Genomic DNA, 10,713 nt, shown 5'->3' on the forward strand with positions numbered 1-10,713 from the left:
CTTACTAAATGCAGCCTTCAGTTTGCTATCCCTAATGGTACCGGGGAAGACATTAGTAAAGTAAGGAACAAACAGTTTCTTTACCAGGAGAGGGAGTTTGGAAGTAGAGCTAACCAATATAAACATACAAAAGAAGCAAGAATCTAAGTGCTGAGAAAGTGATGTAAATTATCATAGAATCATAGAATGACTGAAGTTGGAAGGAACTTCAAAGATCGTCTGGTTCCAGTACCCCTGCTGCAGACAAGGTTGTCAGCCACTAAATCAGGCACTAGATCAAATTGCCAAGAGTCACATCCTACCTGGCCTTGAACACCTCCAGGGATGGGGCATCTACAACTTATTTGGGAAGCCTTCATTAGGACCATCTTTTGATGGTCTCACTCATGACTAGCCTCTGCCTGGATGTAGAGCTATTGACAACAATTCTCTGGCTGCAACCATCCAACCAGTTCTTTATCCACTGCATAGTCCAGCCTTCAAACCCATCGCTCTCCAAATTAGAGATCAGGATGTAGTGCTGGACCGTGTCAAAGGCCCTGCACAAGTCCAGGTAGACAGTTGCCTCTAGACAGTTGCCTCTCCTTTATCCACTGATGCTGTCACTCCATTGTAAAAGGGCACCAGATTGGTCAGGCACAATCTGCTCTTCACGAAGCCCAGTTGTAAGAAATGAAATCTTTCAGAGATTACCATGTTTTCATTTTTAAAAAGATAGAAAACTAACTGAATACAATTTCCGGATCTGATATTTGAATGAATTTAATCTAATCTATTTTCTAGGAAAATATTTGAGGATATAGTTACTTAATTATGGTGGTGTGTTGAACCTTAATGTGTTTGCTGCAGGAGTAGGTTTAAATGATGCCCAGGATGGTATATGCTTCCTCCAAAGCACTACCAGGTGGTCTGAATAGTCAATTTACACTCTCCTAGCATGTATTTTACTTGTTTTGCTGGTGCTTATGTTAGCTAAGGTGGCATTTCCTTTAGCATTTACAAAGGAAAGAAAAAAAAAATGAAAGATTGCATCTTAACACAGAAGCAGTTATCATTTTGGATAAGGAAATTGGAAGATAGAACAATCACCCACATGGAAGGATCTTACAGATTCTGTCTATTTTACACTGCACAACTGGCAAGCACCTTGGCAGGGAAGTCTTAAAGTCTGAATTTTGAACAGTTGGGTTTTTGAATGCTTCAGTCAAGTCTCTCAGGCTTGGAAATGAGACGAGTACCTTCAGATGTACCTTTCATGATTTGCAGAATGCAGTATTTGAGTGTCTTGTGTTTTCTGGCTTTAAGGAACTTGTTTATGCATGTGTCACAGGTAATTACATAGACACATAGAGATGTATGGTTCTGTTTGTATGTGCATACTATATGACTGCAACAACTGAAGAAATTTGTCACAGCTTTCTTCAAACTCTTGTGATTTCCACTAAGAATCAAAAACTCTAAGAATAATTGCTCACATCAGTCTATCTCACACACTCTTGTATTTTGGAGTTTTGTTACTTATTTGTCTTGAAAAGCTTTTGTGCTCAGTATTTGAGCTAGCTTCATGTGGAAAATCATCTGGAAGAATTTGTGTTGGTACTAACGTAGATTTATGTTAGTAACTGCATACCACATAATCAACATATATTTCTTCTGAGTATGGCCTTCTGTATGTAGTTTGACTATTATTGCACAAAACAAATTGACCAAGATGTGACAAATTCAAACTGCTGTATTGTACATGGAAGAAATAACTCCTTTGCCTCCATGAGTGAATACCTATATTCGTTTTGAATATATTCATCCCATAGAACTTACAAGCTAGTTTAGCAAAATTCTTTTTCTTCAACCTGCTTAAAGCACGTTTGGAAAACAAGGATGACTCCTTTAAAGCTACAGTATGTATCTGCTTCTGTAGGAGGAGAAGATGAAGCAAAGATTGATGATGTACAGTCACTGGCATCTGGTGCTGGAGAATACGAACCAATCAGTGATGATGAACTGGATGAAATTCTGGCAGGTGATGCAGAAAAGAGGGAGGATCAACAAGAAGATGAGAAGATGCCTGGTAAAAGTATAGCAAAACCCCTTTGTGATTATTTGAAAATAAAGTCTAGATCAGTTTGCATGTAGTGCTACTTTGTTCTTTCCAGATAGTATTGCAGATAGTATTCCAGATAGTATTCTGAATTCAGAATGCAGTTTGTGCTTTTCAGCATTCCTTATTTGTCCTATAGTGGTCAGGTAAGCCTGTGAAGCATAGAGTACTGAGAGCTATGTTTTGAAGTAATTTTTGTTATGTTCTGTATAACTAGAAGGATGAGGTTTAGTTTTATAAATGTGTTTTTACTTGTCCTGTTTGGTATTGATTGTTACTTGGAACTGATACTTTTAGGAGGAGATTTTATCATTGCTAGAATGCTTCTCAGATGCACTGGGAAACATGGAGTCTTCTACTTGTCATAGTTTCAGTTGTATGACCAGCATTCATATGTTCTGTAATAACTTTACACCCATAGTTCTGTGAGTTATTCAGTATCTAATACATCTCTCTTCTCAAAAGAACAGCATCCAGGGTTGAGTTACTAGCTTTTTAAGCATGAAATTTGGATCTATCATAGCACATTAGTGGTACTGTCACTGCTGTGAATGCATGAGTGATGCATCCATATCTGCTGGCTAAGCAGAGTCCAAGCAGCCTTTCACAAAGTTGTTAGGATCAACATGAAGTAGAATTTTAGGAGTCTTGATTTTAATCCAGTAAGGTTTATGTTCTTTAAGGAATTGTACCCACCTTATTCTCACCAGTCTAAGTGAGTTTGAGTGCTCTTATTTGAAGTGTCTAAGGAACTCTCTTTGGTGACAACTCAAGAACAATGTTCTTCTGATAGATGTTGCTCTCAGGAGATGGATGTATGCAGCCTGTGAAATTAATCAGCTGTGGTAGGGGGCAGTGATGTGATAACTCATTCTCTGTCAATGTTTTTGCAGATCCTGTGGATGTTATAGATGTTGATTGGTCCAGTCTCATGCCAAAGCAGCCAAAAGAACCACGAGAGGCTGGGGCTGCGCTCTTGAAGTTCACGCCAGGTGCTGTTATGTTGAGAGTTGGCATTTCCAAGCGATTGGCTGGAACAGAACTCTTCACCAAAATTAAAGAGACATGCCAGAAAGCACTAGAGAAACCTAAAGGTAGTTGTTTCTCAAGGGGTTAAACTTGTCTTTTTTGTGCTTAGTAACAGTGTTTAATGAAATGGGTACTAGTTCATTCTTTCATGTTTTCAGGCCATAACAAGTGTATGCTGAACATTGCATAAGTATTTCAGGAATCTAATACAGTTGCCTATCAGTCAGATTAGTGTCTTAATTCCAGCAGTTGTGTAAGCATTCTGTGATGCTTGCAGCTCTTTCTTTTTTTTTTTGCAGTATTTGCTTTTCTCTGGTTTAAAAAACGATCTTAGGTTTTATGCCTACGAATTTCCATAACTGATATAACACACTATTTATCTTCCTGAGCTTGCAAACAGTCTGATCTAGTAGGAACAATGTCATTTTCTCTGTAAGCTTTAATTTTCCTTTATACTTCAACAGCTCTTCTCAGGCATTCCTTGCAACAAGAACCGCAGTGCAGAATTCACCTGGTTGTTTAAAATATTACCTGAAACCACCTCAGCAGTCCTTGCATGCATCTCTAGAAATAAGATTCAGGAGAGAGGTGATAGTAGATGTCTCTCTGGCACTTCCTCTGTGTTGTTTTTGAGTGTATTCAAATGCAGGAGACTTTACTCCAGAGAGAACGAGAGGTTGAAGTGTCTCCATTTTCCCTTTGATGTGTGCAGTTTTCTGCTCATCAAAGTTACCACATGTGAAATGTGCTTTCGAGCACATGCATTGTCTCCTGCTAGGATTCTCAGCCAAACACCACATCTTTTGCTATATAGAGAAGATTGCATTGGACTATTAAAGGTAGAACATAATATTTTCAGTATCTTCCCATTTATTGTGAAAGGTTTGTAAATAAATATACTACAGTCCAGACACATGTATTCTTTTTGTCTTTGCCAACATCTCAAAGAAAAAAGGTACTACAGAAGATATGCATTTGGAGCCATCTGAAAAAGCAACTTTGATTGCTGTAGCTGCACTCCTTTTTTTTCTGTAGTAAAGAACTAATGTTGGCTCTTTGAGTGCTATTAGCAGATGCTTTAGGTAGACCTGAAGTGGGGCACAGTTCACTAGTGTTTGTTGATGCCATGGATAAATGATGTACTCTTCAGAGCCGTGTTTCACTCTTACATAGCCTCTGAAATCCCATGTTGACAGAGGTACAATTATCCTATGCTTTGCAGGGAAGTGAAACTTTACCAACCTTCTGATAAATAGTAGCAGGAAACACCTTTCTTCACACATATCTGACCTTGAACGCCATAGCCTCTTCTGTCTCAGAGCTGTCACTTAATTTTTAGGTTTCTCTGCAATGCTGTGCCAGTACTGCTTTCCAGTGCTGAAGCTACATACAAGTACACCATCATTTAACCTATAACTGGTTGGTGAAAGATTTGTTCCTTTTTATTCTACAAATCACAGTGCTAGCTTTGTACTTTTTAGAATGTATAATTATCAACAGAGTAAGGTAGTTGTTAAATCTCCTTCAAGATTGTTTTTCACTCCAGTAAATTTATATTATTGTATATTACCATTCCAAAATACCATGTATTTGTTAATCTTTGTAGATGCAGAAAACCTCTTTGAACATGAACTGGGAGCCTTGAACATGGCTGCACTCCTACGAAAAGAGGAGAGAGCAGGTCTTCTCAGCAATCTGGGTCCTTGCTGTAAAGCTCTGTGCTTTAGAAGGGATTCTGCAATTCGTAAGCAGCTCATGAAGAATGAAAAGGCAAGTGATTTGTTTACAGAGCTTGGTTAAAATGTGGAAGTAGATAGTACTGTTTCTCTAGGGAGGGAGTTTTTCTAGTAGCTGTTTGTTGTTCTGGAGCAGACTTAGTCCTTTAAATAATAGATCAGAATGTTATTGAAAAGTTACAGGGTGTTTACATTTTAGTAATGCCACAAGATTAATTTAAGTTGGGGACTTAAATTGTTTCTTACTTTAACATTTAAATTCTGAAGAGACACTTTCTGCATTTGGAGCGTGAGTAATGAAACTAATTGGGTAAAATACAATTTCAAAGGCAGTCACTGAATTATTTTCCTGCTTGAGAGTCCACGTTCTTTTATATGAATTATTAGACTCTGTTCTTCCAAATTAAAAAAACCTAGATAATTTTTAAAAGAAATACTCATCCATTTCTGACCCTGTGGTAGGTTTTGTGATCTTGTGTGCTAATAGAAAAATCTGCAGTTCTCCAAATACTTCTTACGAATGCGTATGATTAAACTTGTAACCGTTGAGAGTGCTTCAGGTTAGTTTCTCAGTGCATGTTAAAAGCAACTATTCTCTATTTTTATTTTTTCTTCTCAATTTCAACAGGGTGCAACAAAACAAACTTACACAAATGCTGCAGCAATGGACAGTGACTTGTTAAGGTTGAGTCTGCGGTTATTCAAACGCAAGACTGTGTGCCAAGTTCCTGGGCAGGAAAAGACAGAGGATAGTAAAATTCCACAACCAGCTATCCAGCAGGAAGTGTGTGTGTCTTAAGCAAATGGCAACAGTGGCTCTTTCTAGTTGATACCCCACTACCAGTGTTGTTGGTATTGATGTTTTAGAACTGGTTGGTTGGAAAGCATCTGTAGAAGATGGAAGAAAAGACTCAATTTGTATGCAGAATTCATAATTTTGGATGTGAATAAATGTGGTAAAAAAGAAAGACTTCTGTGTGAAGTTCTCTGCAAGTTTTGTAGTATGCCTCTTACACTAACAAAAACCTGTTTTATGGTGCATCAGGTGTAATAATGTGAAGATGTCTGGTTTTAGCAGTTTATAACACTGCCTGATAATAAACTGAAGAAAACTGTATGTGTATCTTTTCCTTATTATAAATGGGTTTTTCTACCACCACCCCATACCCTTCATGCATGTCTGGAATTTCTGAAGTGACTTGCTTACTGGGTGTCTCTCTACTTCTGCTTTCCAAATCCCTTTCCTTATTCCAGCAGTCTGTCGTGGATCTGGATTTGGACAAAGCTAGTCAAGTTACTTAAGAAGAAAAACCTTCTAGAGAGCAATTTCACAAGGGTGTTTTCACTGGTTGGTTGATTGAAGTTTGTTATCCTTTTGTCTGCTTAGAACCAGCACGCTAATACAGGGTGTTGACTGCACAGTTCAGTGTGGTTGGCTTACCTTGCATCTGTCTTGTGCTTCATGACAGTTGTATTGGCTTCAAGCAGTAGCCTGAATATGAATTCCAGTTCAAACTCACTTTTCAGAACACTAATGCAAAGTTTTCTTACCTGTAGTGCTTTCCTATGATTCCCTGTACATAAGCCTTCAGTGAAATGTTACTATTCTGTGTTCAAATAATCATTATTAAAAAAAATGTGAGGATTTAATTTATATTTTTATAAGTGCCCACACACTGGTGTGTATGTGCTTGTATCAAATACAAAAGACGTGAGCTGTTTCTATCATTTATTTGATTCTTATTAAACAGTGGTGTGGGCAAAACTGAATCTTGCCAAGTTTTTCACTTGCTGTAAACCTTTAGGGATTTGGCTATTATTTTTGTAATGTTACAGTAGATGTTACATATTCTTAAAAAATATATACGTCCTTAAACATACTAGTAGCTTAAACTGAGCAAGAGTGAACAAAGCTATTCAGTATTTAAATGCATTCTCACCTATTTTATAGCTGCATTAAGGCTGCCTTTAAGCTGGAAGTATTAGATCATTGCTTCCAATTACATTAAGGCCTGCTTTAATCTCCTTCTCTAAAAGACATAAAAATGTTTGATTGCAAGAAACGGCCTTGTCTAAGACTGCAGTACACAAACTAGATTCACTGTTTGGTATTTAATTATGTTGTGCTTGCTTTAAACACTTTTCCTGTAATACTGTCAAGGTGAATGTATGCATCCAGTTCTCTCTTAGCTTGATTTTATGTGGAAGGAGAGTAGATGGAAGGCTTGTAATCCAGATTTCCTTTTGCAGGGCTGTAAAAGCAGTGGTTAGCAGTGGAGCCTGTAACCTGGAGCAATGAGAGGAGAGGGATGCACGTGTGTCCTCAGCTTCTCCAGCTCTAGGTCTGAAACTGCAGAGAAGCCCCTTTGCCACTTTCTCCTAAGCCACTTTCTCCTAAGCTGTGACAGCAATTCCAAAGTGGTCCTTCTACTCAAGTAAAACTGGCAGCCCTTCCTGCCAAGCTCATGCTGTGCTTCGTTGGGCAGTGAATTAGCTCTGAGCATCCCTGAGTTGCAGGCTGAAGCGAAGAGAAGCAGAAGAACAAGCTGCTGAGGGAGCTGGTGGGATGGGGGCAGGCTGTCAAAGGGGAAGCATGGTGCTCACCTCTTGCCTCAGGGCACAAACAGGGCTGTGTCCTCTGTTCTGTGGTTCTGTCAATGTTTGTTCTCTCAATCTGTAGGCTATTTTCAGCTGATGGAGTGAGATGCAGGTGTTGACAGTGGGCCATCTGTATCATGTAAAGACAGTGCTGGAGTTCAGAGAGTTTTGCTAAATCAAAGGTTTGTTTGAAATGCCTTTATCCAGTTGTGGTCTCCCCTCTGCACTGTAGGGACATCCAGCAGGGAGCAGGAGGGCTGGAACTGCAACTGGAGCACTTGCTGCCAACTTAAGTGTTGAGCAATTTTCTATTCTGCATCGACAGTCTGTGGGTGCTTTTGAAGGAGATTTGTACAGGAGGAATGGTTTTTACTGATATCACCTTAAAGCGAAGGGGAAGCCCGAGGAAATGGTTTCAATGCTCAGTCTTGGTACATGCATGCCAAAGTTTTGTGAGCAATGGGGAATAGGACTTCCTTTTTTGGATGCACTGTCAGGAGGCAGTTTGAGAGTGACAAAGATGTTAATGTAATAATACCAAAAAAGGACCAAGCTGAGCCTTAAAACCAATAGGAAAGCAATGCAGCTAAGTGTCAAGCTGCAAGCTTAAGTCAGACTGACCTCTGGCACAAGTTGGACATTTACTTCCATCAAAATTGTTAAAGGAATCCAAACTGAAACGTGAGAGAAGTGTTAAAACGGCATTCAGAAAGCAAGAAGCTAATGTGTTTTTTGGAAGAAGGCAGGCTTGTGAAAGAGAGACCATTTAATTGCTTCTGTCCTATCAGTAGGCAATTGAAGAAGAAGAATATGTGTATTTGAGAGAAGTTTTGTTTCTTGATACCAGCTTTCACTGTCAGTGACCACAGAATGGCTTTTTCCTTAGTAATGAAGTTATTATTTTGAAAGACTGAAGTGCTGGAAGATACTCAGAGCAACCTGCTGAAGCACGACAGTGTGCTGCCAGATCTTCAGAGTGTGTTCATGTGTGAAAGGGTTGCGTAGGTGGCCAGCGTGCAGCTCATGAACGAGAGGAATTGTTGGGATTCTGAAGGCATTGGATGTGGCTTTCAGGAAAACTTATAGGTTGGTTTTGTTTAATTTACTTTATGATTGTTATTTGCTGTTAGAAGGCATTTGTATGCTCCAGATCTGTGTTCCCAGCAAAGAAACTGTAGAATGCTTTGAGTTGGAAGGGACCTTTAAAGGTCATCTGGTCCAACCCTCCTGCAATGAACAGGGACACTTAAAGCTCCATCAGGTGCTCAGAGCCCCGTCCAGCCTGACCTTGGGTGTCTCCGGGGATGGGGCATCCAACACATCAAAAAAGAATGGTTTGAATACTGCATGTAGTCCCCGTGACTACAAATGTCCTGTCCTACCCTGCTCACCTGTGCTTTCAGAAGTTGTGTTCAAAGGTACAGGGATCCCTGACAGTGAAGAGAAGCGTGGAGTAGGATTTCTGTCTGGGGCACCATGGTCTGGGCGTCCCTTGAGCAGGAGTTGGACTGGATGGAGCCAGAGGTGCCTTGCAGGCTCAGGCAAACTGTGGTTCTATGAAAAGAACTGGGGAAGAGAGAACTGGGGAGAAAAACCTGAAGAATGTCAGCAAAAGACCAGGGGAGCCTAAGCTGCCCATATGTACCTTAAAGATGGATGCTGGAAACACCCAAAGAATCTACATAGAATCATTAGGGCTGGAAAAGACCACTAAGGTCGTCTCACCCACCCATCATCAATGCAGCCAAAATTTACTTTCCATTTGAGCTGCAAAGACACTGAATCAGCATAAAGCCTTTGGTTGCTGCTGTCTTAAACAAGCATCATTCCTGCATGCTCACAGAAAAGCTTTGGGAATATCTCACATAAGGTTACTTGAAAAACTTCAGCTGTAGTGAGTGAAGGATAAAGAAATGATGTAATTCAAAAAAAAGATAAGTGGGAAACAGAAGGGGAATCAGAGGAGTAAACGATCAAGTCTCAGTACAACCTGCTCCCAGTGGGTGGCTTTCCAGTACATTTGCAGTTTTGGGAAGGAGCTGACTAAGGGAGGAAGGGAAAGTTAGCCAAACAAAGTGAAAACCTGAAAATGCCACAAGGAGCTCCATGCTGTGCATTGGTTTGACTCTTCTCAAGTCCCTCTGCTGGTCTACATCAGGTTGTGCAAACTGATGCTGCAGAAAGGGGAGATGTTTTACCCAACTTCCAGGCCTTGCGTCTGCCAGAAGGAAACCTGCAGTTCACAGAAGACCTCAAACTGGTGTAAAAAAAGGCGTGCATAAAGCCAGACATAGAAGAATACAGAGGAAAAAGTGTTGTATACTAAGGCAGAATGGGCTGTATGGAAAAGTTCAAGAAAGCTTAGTGCAAAACAGGTGAGAAGTTGGAAGATTTCATTCTGAGGTTATTGGAATTCTTGGGACTTGAGAAGGGAAAGAAGTAATAGCAGATAATGGTTCAAATGTATGAAACAGAGGGCCAGAATGGAAAAGACTTTTTTCCTGCTCTGCATGGCAGCCGTATGCATTCACTGAATTTAAAGGCTGGCAGATGAGCAATGAAACAGAAATCCTTTTCCTTGCAGTACCTCATCAGGCTTCAAGCTCAGGGCTGTGGGACAGTGCAGAAACTTTGCAAGGCTTCAGAAGAGCTGAGCACGCTGTGCTCACACAGGGCTGTTCCCAGAGTAAACTGAAAACCCTGTGCAGCAGCTTATGGGATGGCTGTGTGCACATATCTGATGGCTTCTGATTGTCCCTTTCAGCTGTTTGGTGAGGACCACTTTTAGAGGCACACAAATTGGCAGCCAGCATGCTCAGCTGCAGCACATCTCGTGCTTAATCTGAATATGTTGGTTTTGAGGGGTGTTATTTGCTCCATGCAAAACGCCTTCTTGCCAACTCCCCAAAACCACGCTGCCCATGTAACAGATGCACTGTTAAATTCACACTTAACAGTGCCTGTTCTGCCCCTCCACTTCCCCCAAAGCATGGTGCCCTTCTTGGCATGTCTCATCTGATGCATGAACTGTCAAAACATAAATGGGCAACTGTGGCTTCTCTGCTGTCTGCCCTGGAACGGTAGTGTAATCTGTTAGCTCTGCTCATTCCTTTAATTTACACTTCTATTGCTAAAATCTAACCCTCTTTTTCTTTCTTTTTTTTTTTTTGGCTCACAAATTAAGAAGGCTCATCCATTCATCAGTGGCCTCAAAGCGTGTGTGGTGTGTGATGCGTGCTTCGATCCTGTTGT

At 40.4% G+C, this 10,713-nt stretch overlaps 1 protein-coding gene across 6 annotated transcripts in view; it reads left to right on the plus strand.

Moving 5' to 3' along the window:
* ZC3H13 (zinc finger CCCH-type containing 13) overlaps positions 1-5,980 on the plus strand; it is a 44,962-nt gene extending 38,982 nt beyond the window's left edge. For 4 of the 6 annotated variants that reach the window (XM_042866598.1, XM_042866597.1, XM_042866600.1 and 1 more), the window contains 4 exons: positions 1,919-2,074; positions 2,992-3,192; positions 4,734-4,897; positions 5,492-5,980. In XM_042866598.1, the coding sequence (XP_042722532.1) occupies positions 1,919-2,074; positions 2,992-3,192; positions 4,734-4,897; positions 5,492-5,662 (692 nt within the window). In that variant the 3' untranslated portion in view covers positions 5,663-5,980. The remainder of the gene's footprint in view (positions 1-1,918; positions 2,075-2,991; positions 3,193-4,733; positions 4,898-5,491) is intronic. The other 2 variants (XM_042866599.1, XM_042866603.1) reach the window with 1 other exon arrangement.
* The last annotated feature ends 4,733 nt before the right edge of the window (positions 5,981-10,713 follow it).

This window comes from Lagopus leucura, unplaced genomic scaffold (genome assembly GCF_019238085.1).
Source record: "Lagopus leucura isolate 7727_CA_CO unplaced genomic scaffold, USGS_WTPT01 Super-Scaffold_100001, whole genome shotgun sequence".
Taxonomy (NCBI): Eukaryota; Metazoa; Chordata; class Aves; order Galliformes; family Phasianidae; genus Lagopus; species Lagopus leucura.